At 30.2% G+C, this 19,939-nt stretch overlaps 1 protein-coding gene across 2 annotated transcripts in view; it reads right to left on the bottom strand.

Moving 5' to 3' along the window:
• Nucleotides 1-19,939, bottom strand: part of LOC126743110 (sodium/calcium exchanger 3) — a 172,909-nt gene that overhangs the window by 64,399 nt on the left and 88,571 nt on the right. For both annotated transcript variants that reach the window (XM_050450073.1, XM_050450072.1), the window contains exon 2: nt 900-991. In XM_050450073.1, coding sequence (XP_050306030.1) covers nt 900-991 — 92 coding nt within the window. The remainder of the gene's footprint in view (nt 1-899; nt 992-19,939) is intronic.

Here is a 19,939-nt window from a genome sequence, read left to right as displayed (position 1 = left end):
TTCAATGGTGCAATTAAAATTAAATCGTCCTTTAGGTATGGTTCAGCAAATATTAATAATTGTATATAACATTTCTTATTAAAGTTCTTCTATTATTGCTTACTTTTTTGTTTGTAGTAATATAAAGTATTTATTTTTCAGTTTTACAACTCATTGTAGACTTGATGACTAAATTAAAGGCTCAATGAAATTTTACCCTATTTTAAGCATAGTAGAGTAGTAATAGTAGTAAAGGAAACTACTTCCCCAGGGACTAATAAAGAATAATTCGCACGGTATTTAACAAACATGCGATCTGAGCATCATTTATTTCCTCTTGCGGCTAATATACTAATTTTTACTTCATTTGAAAAAGATAATGGCATTTTTTATTTACTTTGTGCAGCAAAAGTACTCTTTTCTTCCCCTAAGGTAAATGTGCAAACATTTGTAAGAAATAAATCATCATAAGATAATTCGGAAAAATTAATTTTTTTGCAAATCTGGGCTATTATATTTCGACAGGGTAGGTAAAATCGCTTATTTTTAATTCCAAAAAAACATTACTCTATAAGCAAACCGATTAGGATAACGAATTGAAAAACACTTTTTAAATCACGACAGTCTTATGTTAGTTAAGTAGAAAATTTATTTTGATAAAATATATTTTTTTATTGAATTTATAGTCTATTAGCCTTAATACATACGAATCTAGCCAATTTACTAAACAAACCACGTAAGTGCAAAAAATGTATAATAAAACGCGAATAATACAAGAACGAGACCCACCACTGGCTTTTTACTTACTTAGCATGCAAACACGACGAAGAGAGAGAGAGAGAGAGTGCGAAGAAAGAGAAGAATATGAAAAAAATATATATAAGAGTAGAGTCAAATATATTGTTCATCGATTTCCTTACCACCAGACATCTGTGGTTCCCCTAATTGTACGTAGAAAAGGACGTCCTTTTCGTAGCTGTCTTCTTCGATTATTGTTAGGCTGATTATTTTTCTGCAATAAAAAAATAAATATTAAGAAGTACATGTTGTTTATCTACTGCTTTTATTTTTGTATAATTCCTTTTTAATTATAAGTTAACCATTTTTTAACATAAATTAACGTCTTATTATTAAGTTTATTATATTAATATGTTTTCACAAAAAAAGATGTTGATATAAAGTTAGACAACTGATATATTCATCTATTCTAATATAGATTTTCTAACATTGTAGTCGCAGATGGGATAAACCATATAAAGTACGTTGGCTGCAGTAGATAAAACCGTAAACGAAAGGGCCGGAAAATTCGAAACAGGCTTCAAAGGCAGAGAAAAGACATTCTCAAGGCTGTCTCCGCCGATTTTAGCCCGACTCGACTGAACTGAATTACAATTACGACGATTTGCGGAGCTTGATAAATAAAATTACCCGGAAAATGGTTTATTATGTGGGGCCACGAGGAAAATGTTCCTTGCCTCCTATTTATATATCGCCTTTATTAAAATATAATCAAAACGTGTTGAATGACTTGAGTGTGGGCGGTTTGAAGAGGAAATAGAGAATAATTGAGGCAAACGGTGGTGATTTTTAGTAATATTCTGATAATGGACTATTTTTTTAAAAAATGTAAAATAAGTTATATAAATTGACTTCCCTAGTAGGGTTAAAAAGTTAATCATCGTCAAGAAATGTGTTTTTTTAGTATTTCAAATTTCTTTTATTATTTTAATCACAAGTCAAGAATCTTTTTTATTACTTTTTCCATCATGTACTGCTATACTGCTGCATCATACTGGTCAGGTATAAGGTAACCTAATATTTTCTGTTACTTAGACATAGTTAATTTTAGGAATATTCTGTCTTGTAAAAATACATGTATTTGATTTATTTACAGAAACCTCAAGACCATTTGCTAATGACCAATTTGATATTTTCCTATATATTGCGCGTAAGCGCTATAAAATTTATATATTGTTCATATTTTTTACAAGTATTGTATGTGCAGATGTTACCAGCATATTAAGTAATACTGTAAAAATTTATATTATGTACATCAGCAGTATGCATATTAAAGATGAGGGGGCTTAATACAGGCTCCTAAGGTAAACCCATATACATTAAAAAATCTAGGGTTAATTTTAAAATTTTGCTGATTTTTAATGTAAATTTTTCTCACTAAATATAGATATGTATATTTTTTTCTTGTAGCATGCTTAAGTCTACGACATCTTAAGCACCCTGAATATCCAGAAATAGGGCAGTAGGTTAATTCTGATTAATTTTCTGAGAAACATCAAACAACTATCAATACAAACACAAACAAATATCGGTTGGTATTTGAGCTACTGCATAGAGCTGAATCCTTTTTTATAACTATATTAATTAGTGAGCAAAAGATTTTTATTTTTTTCCAAGTCTTTCCAGGGTTTTAAGCATACAACACAAAAGTGATATTAGTCTAGAAGAGCTCCCTATATTTGGATTTTTTATAGGTTTTTGTAAAGGGATTACTATGACACTCTTAAATTCTTCTATTTTATGACTATGTAAACAAACTTCAACTGAGAATGTCTATTAAAATTTGCTTGGCATTTTTGGGCAAATTTCATTTAACATGAAAGGCTTACATAAAAAAATGATTTTCTGAGTAGTTCAATTTATAGGTTTTTATTTACTCTGTTAACTAGAGGAGGGGTAAATTTATTAAAAAAATCTTGAATAATAAAAAAACTATTATCTTTGTGATTTATTTTATACTGTCACTTTATATTAATATTAAGTTGTTAACAAATTATAGTATAATCTACAAAAATATTTTTTTAATTATATATATGTATTAAGTTAGTGAGTAGTGGCTAAATGCAGAATATTTGCTTTATTTTCATTTTATTGGCATAAATTTGTAATTCTGTGTAGCACTGGTGTAAAATAAATACAATATTATTATGATTAAAAAAAATAAAATATTAAAAATTTATGAATTAGTCATTATATAAATTAGACTTTTGAGTAAATATGGTCCTGGGTCCTTTAGATAATAAAAATTGCTCTACCCCATGCATGTTTTTTTCCAATTTTATATTTAATTATATTTAATTTGAATCATGTTTATTTATCGTGTGGTATTATATTAGTTTTTTTTGTTTCAATTCATTTTATTAATAAAAATATTTAATGTTGTAGCACTGATCCAAAATAAATACAACAATATTATGTTCATAAAAATGATAAAATTATAAATTAAATAAAAGAAAAAAATCAGATATTTTAGCTTTCTTTTAATCAAGTACGCTTACAATTAATGACATAATAAATAATATAACAAACTTTTTGTGATAACCGTAGATTAAAAATAGGTATAACTTTAAACTCTAATTTTAAAATATATCGAATAATAATAAAATTTAAGATTTATGAATAAAAACTTACTCGGCGTAATTTATATTTTTGCAAAATTCAAGACACAAACTGTTGCACCATTGCCTCGTGTTTCTTTTATGTTTACTTGCAATTTTACTGCAATTCAGACTTTAACTGAGAAAGAACTATTACAGAAACAATTTCCTCCTTTACTCATAAATAAAATTTTATCTTATCCAGACAAACAGTATCCATAATCATTTAAACTCTTACAACACCTACTCATTTTACGATCTCCAGCCCCTATTTTACCGATAATTTTTTGAAGTCATGCAAATTACGAGTTAAGGGCTCACGCAACCCTGTGATAAAAATCGTTACGCCGCCACTTGTTATTACCCTGCTCGTAACGTTTTCAAAAAATATGGCTTTTTATTACTTTTTTCGGACGCATTATTCTCTATTTGAAACTTTGTTGAATAAACAGTTCCAAATAATTTCCAAGCTAACTGTTCCCGATATGAAAAGCAAAATGCAATTTAACAATTTGGCGCTATATAATTTCTCAAATCAAAATGTGCCCTTATTTGCGGTACATAATCATATTATGCAGCTTCTAGGATGTTGTCGAAATTAGTTTGGTATCCAGATTTCACTGGCTTAAATTAATTTTCCCCTACATTAAGGTGAGTTTATGCTTGAGGCACAGCTGGATTTTCAGACAATTAATATTAGGTATAAATATTTCTCTGATTTAATTAAAAAAGACTATATTGCTTTATTGTTAAAAAAATTGTAAACCACCATTGTAAAATTAGAGAAGTTTTGAAATGTTTTCAAAAAATCATAATGTTAACAGTTTTAAAAGTTTCAGTCAAATAAGAAAGGAGTAAATGAACATCATTTTTGAAAAATACATCAAATTTATGGCATTTGATGGAAAGATAAGTTAGTGCTGCTTGAATGTTTCTGCTGCACCTTCTAATGCAATTTTTTCAATCAAGTTAGAAAAGCCTAAACAATTTTTACAATAGTGTCTATTCATAAGTCTAAACTATTTTTTTACTAGTGAACATCGACAGTTTACAGATATTCCCTTTGCAATACTCCAGCGATCTTTGAAATACTCATAGAAACTGTGTTATGTGGAATCACTTGTAAAATATGCCTACTTGAACTGTATGACGTCGACTTTGGAAAAAACAGAATATAAAGAACGTTTAGGAGGTTTTTCGTAATCTGAGAGAGGCCAACCTTAAGTGAAATCCTAAAAAATTTAGTTTTTTTTCAAAAACAATCTCGATGCCTGTTTGGCCATGTAATATTACAAAATGGTCTCAACACTGATGCCAATTTAGACACTTTATAGGCCTTTGTCTATATTGTACTTGCAAAACCTCGACTTGAGGTCAAGGAGACCAAAAGGGTATGTAATTGTCTGCAAACTGTGAAGAAGCGTTTCAAAGGGTTAACCGAGCATAATGCACCTCTATAATTTTAACATATCTAATTCATGGACAAACATTTGTTCTGAATATACCAGCAATATAGGAATTATTTTTAATTTGTAAGTGTGATAGCTTATTTTAGTAAGACGTTATAAAAGATAAAAAGAAACTATTATATCACTAGACGAGAGTTGATGGCAGCAATAAAAGCTATTGAACACGTCCAGAAAAATTCTTGTATAGCCAACGATTCTTAAAATTTACCATGCTTGTGATGGATATTTTATTTCAAAAGCCCAGAAGGATAATTAGGCAAAGTAGCTACTATATCTACAAGAGTATAAGGCTTTACAATAGAAAAGTCGAACATTATTGAAATGCCGATGCTTTGTTCAAAACACCTGGTATTGAAATATATCAATATTATCTATTGAAACAATAATCACTGGTATTTGACTGGCATGGTTAGGCAAGAACAGTGCTCGAGAATAAGACAAATGAGAGTTTTTGAGAATCAAAGCACAAGTATCAAAAACGATAACGTTTTGTCTCACCAATCTTTACACTATGGGACTAAAAGTGCATTTCTTATATTGATTTACACATTATCTTAATTTGAACGTATAAATCTGAAAAAGCAGTAATTATTTTTACATAAATCACCAATTTCGAATTACAAAAACCTCATTTAAATATTACCACACACGCTAAGCTCGACCAAATCTAGTTCACACAAGTGCATAAATTTAACTTAACCCATTATAAAGTACGATAAAATTATCTGCTAACACAATGCCACTCTAATGTAACACGCAATTAAACTTTGTTGTAGATCACTCCGATTAAAGCTCAAATACGGCGTTTCAACTTATATAATTTATAAACATTTATAACTTAATAAAACAGTTAGGTGTTAGGACTAATGACGAAAACTTTAATACGTGATTATTTTAAATAAACTATTCTTAAATAAAACAGAGGTCATTTAGAGGAAATGAAACTTCTACTTTGTTTAAATTTTTAAACACGAGAACCAGAAGACTAACACTTGAATTCTTTCAATGACTCTCGAATTTATTTTTCTTCGCACGGCCGATCCATTTCCTTAGCATTTTTTTGCAATTTTTAATGGGAAGTCTACGGGCGGGGCTCGAGGATCCATTAGGCTTTCAAGACTAATGAAAGAAACCAATCGGGAAAGCGATAAATTCTTAAAAAGTGTGGTGCAGGCATTAGTGCAAAGTTTTCACATGAATATTTTAAAATTGAATGAGGTAAATTATTTTCCTTTATATTAATTATGGTTGTTTAAAAATCGATTTTTCATCGAAAATTCAAATTTTATATTATGAAGAGAAATTATATTGCAAATCGTCTAAGAACTTACGTCTTTTTAGATTTGCGAGGTCCCAATAGTAACCCTAAAATTGTTACTACACTGTGTACCTTAATATATCTTAAAATAAATATATCATAACTTTACTAAAGTTTACTATTTGAAATTAAGGAAATGTCAAATTTCAATTTTTTTTTTAAATAACCGTACGGAATTTTAGTTAAGTCGATAATAGGAATAGCAAGCGATCTTGATATTACCAAAAGTTTTACAAAAATTAAATATTTTTAAAACTGATGTAAAAATTTTATTCGTTTAATTTATTATTTCTTATTTGTTTAACTCATATGCTTCTTTACGAAAACAATCCTAACAAAGTTTTTATTTAAGTTTCCTTGTAAATATAGTTTTGCTTTTCTTTTAAAATTATTAATCATTCTGCTTGAATCCCGTTATAACCCGGTGCTTTCGTGATGTAGACGATGGTATATAATTTTTGGGGAAAAATGCGATAGGCTGAAAATTGAAATATACCAAACTTTGGAGGTCAATATTTTGGCTTCTATGGGCACTATTGGGAAATTTCCAACGGTTTTGTCTAAACTTCGTCTTTCCGAATACAACGAGACCATTCGCAAGATCACAGCTCTCATATAAGCCGAGATATCGCATTTTTTGATCCCATTTTTGGCCTCAAAAACGAGGTCAAAAAATGACTTTTTTCGAAATTTCAAAGTGCTCTCATTTCTTTATTTCTGCTCGAATCCCGTTATAACGCTGTGTTTTCGTGATGTAGGTGATGGGAGTAAGTCGCTGGTATAGTTCGTTCGATTTCGAAAAAAAAACAATTTTCGGTGAAAAATTCGATACGAGGAGGGTATACTCGAAAAATAAAAAATCCCAAACTCTGGAGGTATCGTACATCTTAGCGCTATCGGGAAAAATTCTAACGGTTTCGTCTTAGTTTCATTCTTCCAAGTCCAAGGAGACCTTTCGCAAGAATTTTGGAGATGTCACAAAACTTAAACAATACACTTCTTGATAGACCAGCCCCACGATGAATAATTAAACGCTAAAACTCTTTATCAAGTTTAATTATCTCGTTTTTTGTTCAGTTTTACGGGCCATGAGTCTACGTCACTGCAAGTGAGATGAGACATACAGTGTACTGTGTTTTTCTCTCACCATCATTGCTTTACCATTTAGTGTTTCTTATCAATTTCCTTATGCTTGCAACACTGGCAGCTTCACAATACCATTGACATCTGTCATCATTCAATCATCCACTTAAGAGATATGAGTGGCGCAGCAATGTAGTTGGCTTGGTAAGATCTCCACGATCTTAAATTTAATTAATGTAAGACAAAAGTGTTAGTCAAACTCTCAAATCGTTTTCTTTTTTTCTCGTGTCAAATTGCAGTAAGTCCTGATGAAGAGTGCAGTGATACTCGAAAGCTAGACGATGCAAGAAAGGGTTCCACAGAACTTTGGCCTATTTATTTTCTTACTTTGCAACCTCAATATCAGAATTTTACTATATATACTTGACAAAAGATTTAGTAATAGTCACATGATTGACAGTAAAAAGAAAGAAAATATACCTAATTTTGAAAAGATAAATCTCGTTAACTTAATAGATTTGTGCTAAACTTGACGAATTTATCTGATAGTTAAGAGACCATGTTATATCAGCAAACTCAAGACTAGATCTAACCAGAGATACATACAAACATTTAAATGCACAAATATTACTGAAATTTCTACATTATCTCCTTAGACAGCTACATTGAAGCAACATTCCGTTTATCGTTGATATAGTATTAATCATATTATATAGTGGTGAAAGAAACAGCTTGGAGTCCAAGAAAATATTATAATTATGTCATTTTGTAGAGTTTCAATATCTAGAAAAGAGCAGACGTGCCTATACAGTTCGTCAGCAAACCGAAAATATTTTGACTTCTAAAGAAGAACAAGATAGTTTATATGTAGAATAAACAGGAGAGGATGTAGATGTGAATCTTATAGAACTCTTGAAGAAGCAACCACCAATTTCAACTTGCTGCTCACAATTACTTAAATACGATTTAACCCAAAATAACAAGGCGCTAGTGATGCCAAGCTTTGATAGTTTATGTAATAGTTATTCATAATCGACCTTCACTCTTACTTGCATCAACTTTTAAAAGTATAGTTTTAATATCAGTAGAGCTTATTATAAGATTGCTAAAAACAGACTAAAAGCTGGCAACATTGACATTTAAATTAATATTAGACATTATTGCTTCCAAATTACAGTTTGGGAGATAATTATTAATCAAAGTAAAATCTACATGTTTAAATCGTAATAAAAAGTCGCAAGTGAAGTTACATATTTAGGATTACTACAAGGCAGTACCAGTTAAAGAGGAAGGGTGGTATGGATAAGGATAAACAAGACCCTTACTTGAATTGTAAAGGGCAAATCATATTGAGAATTGACTTATGTTCATTAGCACCTTAATAAACTAAGACAAACCTTTTGAAGAGTTTTTTTACGATTTTTATAATTACTGTCATACATTTCGTCTTATAGCCACCATCATTAAATTTATTTAATTTAACTTATAGGTGCCATATATACGCGTGCATCTTAATATTTCAATAATAGTTCTTATGGTTATGGCAAGTATCATAGATACGAATTTATTACACAAAGATTAATACACAATTAACAAAATAATTGTAATTTAAAATACGTAAGCAATATGGCATTTATAACAAAAATTAAGTTAGAAATTCAAATTTGTAAATTATTATAGGAAAAAAAATAACTGCATATATATGAATATGTCGCCAATTTCTGATATAAAAAAGAAAAATTTAATAAACCGTTTATGAAAGAATCATAAGAAAAGCACTAAACAAGGCGTGAAATAGGCCGTTTGGGGGTGATATTACATGAAAAGTAGTTGATAAGGGAAAGGCACAATTTCCCGAGAGGCAATATTTTTATTTCTTTTTAAAATTTTAATAAATTAATATCCCTTTTCCGACATAATCAGATAATACCGTACTGAATGGAATGGAATGGAAGATATGTATTATTCATCAAAATTTGCCTCCAAAATAGACCCTTCAGGGATAATAAGTACCTACCCTTGCGCTATCGAATAATCCCACCAACAAAACATGTTTTACAATTTTGTGATTTGACTGAAAACAAGTTCGTCGAAGTGGTAATTTATGAACAGAAAAAAGGAAAAAGTCGACCGGGATAATATTAGGTAATGGTGTCTGATCGAGATAGTGCTTTATCGATAGTTTTCTTTCCACATATCTGGCTGTTTTGACAAATTTGCTCTCTAAAATGCCACGTAACATTCTGATAATATTCTTCATTTACTGACTCACTTTTTGACAAGAATTTTTAACTTAGAATTTGTTAACATCACCTTCACTTTTGATCGACTTTTACAAGTTACCTTCAGTTTCGGCTCAGTTCGAAGACACCATTCCAAAATCAGTTACAAAGTGGGGGCAAAATTGACTTATTCAGGTAGGTACTAGTAGATCATCAATATGTCTCATGCTTGAGCAATCATTAATTTTACACTGGTATGAACTAATTATTTGTGAGACGTTTAGAAATTTTAGCGACTATCTCTCTTAGACTTAAACGATAAACTTTAATTTGTATATCCTTGACTGTAGACGCTAAGTTTAATTAAGGGTAGTTAAAAGTAGCACTTATGAATAAATTAATAAATAAGGCATGTATTAATAAAACACAAAGACACAATATTAAAGAGATAAGAGAGTATTCAATTATTCTAAAAATGCAAGGCTGGGAAGTCTAGTAAATGAATGCTTGATACTTAACCAGCCATATAGATAATGAAAAATAAAACAAAGCAAAATCTAAAAGTTTGTAAAGACGAAGAAAAAAAAAACAAAATAATATAATATATGACGCAAATATAATTTTAATAATTGTCTATTGCTTACTCTTAGAAAGATGAGAGATAGAAAAAACAATGTTTTAAGTTTTTATTGTAGGAGCAGCAAGAATCAATAGTCAAACATATTGAGTTTAAAATACCTTTTCAGATTGTTATAGTTTATTGCGTTATAGGCAAAGAACATAGTATAAAATGATATACGAAAGCGAGGCATAGAATACTTAGTCTTACGTCTTATATTTACAAAATGTATGGAACGACGTGCTTTAAAGATATTGCATATGATATTAAAATTGCGATCATGATTATTTAAAAGCTTATAGACTGAATTGTATAAGTAATATTTCTATCTATTTTCCATATGAAGCCATTTCAAATCATTATTTTTAGTCAAAAATCAAATTAACTTAACCAGTCTGCATGACATTTATCACAGTTCTATTAAGCCTATTAAGGCAAGGACAGTATAAAGAGTTGCAATATTAAAAAAAAAATAACATTTTTATTTTACATAAGTTTAAAATTTAAAAAAAATTATTTGTAAAAAGGGTTTTTAACCTAGAAAATGCCCTTCGCCTCAACTTCTTTACATGCTCGGTAAATCGTAGTTGAGAATCAACACAAACACCCAGATTGCGAGCGAGATTGACAAATCGCAGCTTTGTTTTGTGTATGTAGATATGTTTGATTTTACCAGCTCCACTCCATTTTTATTTTCAAAATCCATTAAATTTGTTTTTTTTTAATTTAAGTTTAAATTATGTTTAGGAAATATCTCGCATAATAATTTAAGCTCGTCATTTAAAGAGTCAGAGGCCTCAGCAAGTAAATCAGAACAAAGGTAAAAACACAAAGTCACGGTCTCATCAAATCCATATAATTTTTTAAAGCTACACGTGTTTCGCTCCTATCGGAGCATCATCAGGCCTAAAAAATACATTAAGATATTTTTCACAAAATAAAAAGAACGCTTATAAAACTCATTACCTAGACCTACACAGATCACATTACAACTAACAACAAAAGAAAAGCTAGGTTAAGTTAACAATTCCCACCATAGATAAAAATATATGCTTAAAAAAATAAAAAAGTAAAAATGTAAAATGTCACCAGTGGGGAACGATCCAGCAACCTTTAGATTCACAGGCGCGCGTCTAACCCATAGGCCACCAAGTAACATGATCAAAAATGGAAAACAATCCGAACTATACTAATAAGTGTTAATATAAGTAAACAATCTTCACAATAAAAACTAAAAATATCTAAAATCGAAAAAGAAAAAAGAAGAAAAGACTTTTTAAGAGAGGTTGTTATAAATGAGGTGAGGTTCAAACGTGAAAATATCGTTCACACACACAAGGACAGGGCTCTTCTTAGCTTTAGTTATTTCCATTTTTTCTAACAAGTCCAGTTTTTTGCCTTTTGAGCACTCATGCAAAATATCCGCTCCCTGAGTTAAAGAAAAACCATGTGAGGAGGCCAATAAATGATTTGCAAACGCCGATTTAGTTTCGGTCATGTCAGTATCAGGTATAAGTAAATCAGGTTAAAAGTTATATACCATTGAGTAACATTGAGTCAGTATAAGCCATAATATGGCATTTGTTAAAGGACGTTAGAATATCGGATATATAAGTGTACATTATTAAAAGCAATGGCCTTAATATAGACTCCTGTAGTACACTGGATAAAATATTCGTACTAAAATATAAGTTTTTCAAAAAATATATCTTTATGGCAGTTTTTGTTAAATAAATATGACCAAATTAAAGAAGTTGACTTGTCCAGAAACCCAAAATATGTAAACTTGATCGTACCGAAGGCCTTTGAGTAATCAAGCAAAGCAAGTACTGTAACGTTGCTTTAATTTGAGCTTTAAAAAGTATCACTGGTTACTTTAGCAAACACTCTATCTATGCTTAGCATATCTCTAAATCCACACTAAATATTAGGGAATAATTGACTTATTTTTAAGAAATAAGCAAAAATTGTGTTACGCATGTCAGAAAAATCATTAGGATCAACAACAATGCAAGAGGGAAATACATGTTTTTAAAACAACACTTTCTCATGAAGAAAATATCAATAAACGGACTATAGAATAAACGGACTATAGCATCCTAATAGAAATATCATTGGCACATATGCAATCTTTGTTTTAGCTTATGCAAAATTGAATTAACTTTCTCATTGTACGTGTTAGCTTAAAGGAGAATTTATTAGTTCCAGTAAAAAGATAGAATTATAGAAAAATATTTTATTATTACAGTCGCTAATTAAAATTTCAAAAAAAAATGGAAAAATTAACGTTAATGGGATTAGGATTAGAAGAGTGAATGGGGTATATCGTTCTTTGTTGTATCTGCATATAAGTACCGATATTTAAGTTGCGAAATGTAGACCATGTTTAGCAACTATTATTTTTTGGAAGTAATAAAATTTAAATAAACTTCCGTCTAATTATAGTAATTATTAAATATCTTAGATTTACTGCTAGACTTATAATTATTCCAATCATTGATATTTTTTAAAGCATTATACCTTGACACTACCTACCTACCCATAAGCAAGAATTTCTGCTCGAAAGCTCAAGAAGTCAATTTACCGTAAGTTTTATGCAATATTTTCGGTATAGAATATTCCATTTGCAATTTAAAGTAAAATAGATATTTACAACTTAACTACAAAAAATAATTTTAATAATCAATTTCAATAACCTTGTTAAACGATAGATTTTCTTTCTTTTTTTTAATTTTCAGTTAACACAGTTTTTTACATTCCAAGTACATCAGTATTTTTTTATATTCAAAAAAGATAAATTTTTCAGTAGTATTATTTTAGGGAGTTTTCTAGGCCCAATACCATTATTATCCTCCATAACTGTCTAGTATTTAGAAGAGTATTTTTCAATTTTATTTTAAGTACTTACCATAATTTTTTTACACTTTACGTTTACACGAGTTTAACTAATTATTGTTTTACTCCAGGCACTTAACTTTCAGATGCTCCTATTACTGAAATACGTATGTATGAGTTCATAAAATTTGTAGCTGTTCTTATTGCACATATGCCATATGTGTCTGGCCTTAAAATAAAAACAGAACAAAGCGTCTAATATAAAATGTAAAATAAACGTAACATAATAGTAAAACTAGACCAAGACGCTGGCGTCTTTAGGGTTATTTACATTTCAACTCCGGCGGGCTTTAACACTCTGAATAGTTCAAAACATTCTTGTTATCCAGTTTTAAACTCTCCTGAGTTTAAAAAGTTTTATTTGTCTGAGCCTCGCGGAATATTAAATAGATCCTGGACGACATAAATAAAACATAGGATTTAATTACTCTATTCCTTTCATGTATCTGTGAGCACACTACGCTTTAAAAACTATCCAGTTTTTGTGAAATTAGATTAAATTCTTTCAAAGTTTAAGTAAATGTATTAAATAAAAGAACCGAACGAACTATCGATTACCATCGAAACGGAGCCAGTTGCTCTTTCGGACTAATGTTCCCAAAGTTGTTCTAGTCTTACCAAAACTTTATTAATTTGAACTATCTATTTCTTTTTCTTGGATTTGCTGCGGGTTGCTTGGTTGATAAAATAAAGTACAAACAGCAGAAAGAAACTTGATTTATTTTATATTTTTGAATAATCTTCTACTTTCCAATTAAAATTGCAATTATTTTGATTTTATTTCATTTAAAAACTGGATTAAATTCAGTGTTTGTAAGTTATTTCAGTTCAATTATAGTCATTTTAGTGGCTTTTAAAAAGATTTAAAATTACATAACTACCTCTAATCAGTAACATTTTTACCATCATATTTTGCGGTGCTTCAGAATATTTACATTATAACTTTTATCCAGGCAGTTAGAAAGAAATATTGTTTTTAATTTTTAGTTAAAAAATAATTAACATTTAACTAAAAACCTAAAAAAATGTTCAAAAAATACAAGCCTCCATAACCACCAATCAAATATGTTTACAAATCGAAAAAAATATACAAATCGATGCACCAACATCTACATCCCTAAAAACAGAGATGCATTCTACGGTCATCTTGAAGAGGTCCTCACCACTATCCGTGACAAACTGTGAGCTACTATTTTTCCTGGGGATTTTAATTAGGAGTCGGAAAAGCTTCGAAAGACATCAAACATATTACCAGGCAGTTTGGACTAAGCCAGAGGGATGAATGGAGAGATCAGTTTGTAGAATTTTGCATACAACAGAATATTTCAGCTATTAACAATCTCTTTAAACATTATCCTCAAAAACAATTCACGTGGTGGAACCCAGATGGCAAAACTAGGAACCAGATCGACTACGTTTTGATTAAGCAACGATGGAGATTATAGTCCACAAACTGCGGACCCGATCAGCAACTTAACAACTAATACTGCATCCATCAAAATCAGGTGAACATGGTAAATAAACTCTGCCCAGATCAAGAGTAGAAAATGATCATGAAAAAAGGTATATTTAAAGGAGATAATTGTAACCATAAAAAAATCATACATCACCAACCAACGCAAGCCGTAAACCATTGATTACTGAATATACGCGTACGATTTAATTCAACATAGGAAAGATATTAAGCGAGAAGCAGAAGCAGTCTTTAAAAGTTTGTCCAAAGATAATGCCACATAGACAAGGAAAAATACATCGCCAATATATGCTAAGAAATAGAACAACTTGGAAACAGAAATGAGCCTAGGGACTTATTAACCAACATAAAGCTGGTAACAAAGGAGTTTAAACCACAGAACTGGTGTGTTTTGGACAAAGAGAAAAATCTGAAAACTGATATCAATATGATCTTAGAAACGTACTGTGAAGATCTGTATAGAAAGACGAAGAGATCTGCATAGTGAAGTCTGTCACCAGAGAATTTATGGTCAAGTAATTATCCCAGACAACCAGCGATACTACTTTCCGAAGTAAAGGAAGCGATTCAACCGTTAAAGAAAAACAAATCCCCAGGAATCGATACTGTATAGTGTATACTCTAACTGTATGGCCATATGGAACACAGCAAAATGACCAACTGACAGGTGTACTTTAATATACATTTCGTTACACAAAAAAGGAACAACTACAATGTGCGAGAACTATCGAATACTATCACTAATATCCCACGCCAGCAAAATTCTCTTAAAAATCGTATCTTTATACTGTCAAAGAACCCAAGAACACGCAGGTCTTGTAAAAGGAAAAGGAAGTAGGAAACAAATATTAAATTTGAGATAAACAAATCAGAATCTAAAGAATATCAAGTAGTTTATATGTTTATATAATATATATTTATATATGTAAATGTTTATTATAATAATATATGTTTATATATTTTTTCAATATATGTTTCGTCAATTATCAAAAGGCGTTTGATTGTGTGCGTTTGAACTGGGTTAAACTTTCGTTTGTTCATTTAAACCAAAGGTTCTTAAATCAATTTAGAGTGGAACGACGAGTCGGGTAAAGCTGTTTGTTATCACCCGACATTCTAACACATATGATGAATTTGTAATGAGAAAGTCCTTAGATGGATGGTCTGGAGGCATATCAAAAGCTGGGCAAAAGAGCACCATTTTGAGATTTTTTGACGATACCGCCCTTATCGCAGCGGCAGAAGAAGAAATGGTAAAACTTCTCAGACGAGTGAAACATGAAAACAACAAAATCGGCTTAAACATTAATAAAAAACACTAAAATACTGATAATCGATAGACTTAACACTTTAAAATTGAATGACTTTCTAAACTAATATGACCTAGTAGACAGCTCTACCATAACCAGCAAAGAAAACCGAGCCATTTAATTATCCAGATACTGCTTACCTTGAAAAGTGATTTTTCTATATAATAATATTAGCTACGAATGCTAAGCTTAATTTTATTGCTATTTTTTTACATCGCAACTTTTTGAGTTTACTTCCTTTGTTATTCTCTTCCTCAGTAATATTATGCCTGTCTATTGTTTTCTTTTTGATTTTCGTTTCTATCAGCTTCATAACTATTTACGTTTTCAAGAAAGCCCTATATATGTTTATTTCTGAAATCTAAAATGCTCTACTCTTTCTTGTTTTCTATTTTGTTTCTTAATGGCTACTAAATGTACTCCCATTGCATATCTTCAATTTTCTTATAATATTCAAACCCCCAACATCCCAAGATATATATTTAACATTTAAACTAAGAAAATACTTTTCATTAGACAATACAAACAATTTGCACACTTAACAGCATTTACATTACAGTCTTTGAAATGATGACACTAACATTTAGCACACACTTTCTTCTCCTTACATCCTTTTTACAAACTACCATAGCGACAACATCTAATGCACTTTCAAATATCAGATTCGTTGTGCCCCTAATGGTTCTATCTGATGTTCATTTGTTCCTTATTTATAAAAACTCTATAAGTAGTGGCATCAACTTCCATACCCATGTTAATTTTTATATTATTCACATGTATTATTTGATTTCCTAATAATTTTAATTTTCTTATCGGAATTTGCTTTTCGATTTTCGAGACGATCTCCTGTTCTGCTAAAGGGTATTCAGACTCAGTTACATCTACTAGTTTAATGCGGTGTTCCAATACTTTTGGAACATCAACACTAAAATCAAATTTTGAAAGATATATAGATAAATTAATTAATCGCCCATTTTGTTTTGTACAAGACGGAATATTACACAAATTCTTCTCATTACCACACTTAAGGATAATACCTCCATTTTTAGTGGGTTTATTTAAGGATAAACCCACACCAATATCAGTGGAGTTAACTTTTTTTCTTAAATCTTCACTTGCTGAATATTAATAAGACGTCATAAAATTCTTTTTATTGCTGTTAATTTTGGTTTTTAAATATTTAAACAATTTTCTACTAACAATAGATCTATTTTTTGATTGTGTTCTTTAGTTTTTTCCACCAAAAATAATATAATAGCACTGGTATTTATATCTAAGTCGTCTCCATCATCCACAGGACTTATGTTCCTCGTACGTTGCTGTCGAATTATGTCATGGGAATGGAGTCCATTATTTACTGCAGTACCGAATACTTCACATTTACAAGTAGTTTTTTTCATATGGAAACCACGTAATTTCCAAATTTTCCTGATAATACAAACTACATACAGTACATTGTTTAATCGAATTTACATCATCAAACACAACATTTACATTAAAAACAGCTAGATGAAGGCTCTCCATTAAATGTTTAACTTCCACTCGTCATTTCGCATTGAGAGTACAAGTAGTAGATTACACAGTGGTCGGAATTTGTATTGACAACAGACGTACACAAATATGGCGATAAATAATTTTACACAATCTTTTAAATTGTTTTCACATAAAAATTGATTTTTAGGTTTGACTAACGGCACTGACAATGCACTGGCACTGTTACATATATAAGAAAATATTAATTCTTTAGTGCTATAAATTCAATAATTTGATATTCAGAGCAGGAGTACAATATACTGCAGCTTATTGCAACCACCTTCGCAAAATAAATAAAATTTCTACGCTGTCTTAGCAATGGAAGAAATATAATTTTTTTTCTTGGATCTTTCCAATGTAAAATAAATTTCCGAAATTTGCTATATTCTGGAAAACTTAACTACCTCTAAAATAAGATTAAAAAATAAGAAAATGTAACTACCTGGAAAAATATTACTACTTTAACTGCGTGAAATAAACTTTTTTCACCACCTTTGTATCACATTTTCTTTCTTGTCTAAGATGCTTATTAGAATTTTATTATATCATAATATTTTATTATTTAAAAACCTACTTTGCTTATACAGGGTGTCAACTTTTATTGCAAATATCTCTGAAACTAAAAAAAAAAAAGTTAAAAGAGCGCAAACCCAACCCCAATCCCAAAATTTTAAATGGCACCGATATGTGATATTTTAAGGTAAAGGCATCTGTGGTAAAGGTCTTCTGGAGTAGTATTCACCTCCATAAGAATTTTTCCTAAATTTTATACAGGGGCAAAAACAGGTATAAGTTAAATAAAATAAACTCTATTTTACAAAGTGTTATTTTATTTAATTAGCTCAAAATGATTTCCATTTTGGGCTAAACAAAAATAATAATATTTTTTAAAACTTATTTCTAATATTCTGAAAGCCTTGCCTTGGAACAGATACACATTCTGTAATAAATCAGTTATCAGAGATAATAAAGTACTTAACGCTGAACTGTTTTGTCTTGTTTGCTACTGATCAATATACAATTTAAGACAAGTGTGTTATTATTATAGTTCATAGTCAAAAAAATTAAAAGCAAAATTTTTTTTTTAATCCGGTAGAAACATTGGTTTACCAAGTTGGAATGAGGTATGTTGGAATTCAGGTTTTAGGTCGTACCAGAAAGTACTTGTTTGGACATAGTTTTAAAAAATATTTTACTTTATATATCGTCTTTTGACTTTTCACCAACTCACCCAAATACTTCACACAATGGTTCAAAGTGCGGCCAAGAGAGTTGAAATAAAATATATTTATGGTTCTCAAAATCGTTGTACTTTAAGGACTGCTGCATTAATTAACGATAGAAAACATGGAAGAAAATTAAGTAATAGTTACGTGAGGCAACGAATTCTCAAATTTGAAGAAACAGGATCGGTGGGAAACAAAAAAAGAGTGTAGCATAAAGCAGCGTAAAGATGATTCGACACAAGTAGAAGTATTGGGACATTTGCTATGAATCCTACATTATCGCTACGCCAAGCTTCTGCGATAGCAGAAATGTGTCATGAATCTATACGTCAGATACTTAAATTAAGTCATTTCCATCCTCAAAATGCAAATTCTTCAGGAATTACGTGAACACGAAAAAATAACTGCTGAGTTTGACTGCTGGATTTTTAAAAAGTATTTGTTTTAGCGACGAATGCATTTTTTTTTAAATGGTTGTGTAAATAAACATATTTTTAGATACTGGAGTGACGAAAGTTCGCATGTTTTCAGGGAAGGACAGACATAGTATGTAGAAAAAATCAATGTGTGGGCGGAAATATTGGGTGATATCCCTATTATTGCTATTTATTAATGGTTACTTTAATGGCGAAACTTACTTGGAAATGTTGGATCATTCAACCTAAAATTGTTGAAGAAATATAAATTCAGTTAGATATATAGGATAGGAACCTAAATGAAGATTTATTACATTTTCAACCAGATGGAGTGCCACCCCACCCACTATGTTCTTTCTGTGAGGCAATTTTTACATAATGTATTTCCAGATCAGTGGATTGGGAGAACAGGTTCATAGAAATGGCCAGCGAGATCATCAGATCTAACACCCCTCGACTTTTTTCTCTGGGCTCACTTAAGAACTGTTGTGTATAAAACGCAACCAGCTTCACACGATGATCTTTGGCAACGGATGTGCATCTATTTTAAGAGAAGTGTTTCAAAATATGAGAAATGAGTTTGAAAATAGACTATACTTTTGTTTATCCTAAAATGGAATTCATTTTGAGCATATAATTAAATAAAATAACACTTTATAAAAACAAAGTTTACTTTATTTACCTTATACATTTCTTTGACCATATATAAAAACTGTAAAAAATTCTTGTGCAAGTGAATATTATTCCAAAACACCTTTAATTTAAGATCAATTAATCACAAAAGCGATGATGCCATTTAAAATTTTAGGGCTGAGGTGCATTGGGCCCAAGGGGTTACTAACCCTTTAACCAAAACATGGTGGTCGTAGTTTCCCCTATTTACATAACGTTTGTACCAAATTGCGCTTTTCTAACTTGTTCATTTCACAGATATTTGCATTAAAAGTTTTAAAATTGACACCCTGTATATCATATTTATTTACTTTTTCATTGCCAAAGT

Source organism: Anthonomus grandis, chromosome 12 (assembly GCF_022605725.1).
Source record: "Anthonomus grandis grandis chromosome 12, icAntGran1.3, whole genome shotgun sequence".
Taxonomy (NCBI): Eukaryota; Metazoa; Arthropoda; class Insecta; order Coleoptera; family Curculionidae; genus Anthonomus; species Anthonomus grandis.
Note: the sequence above shows the minus strand (reverse complement) of the source record. Positions and strands in the feature narration are given on the sequence as shown.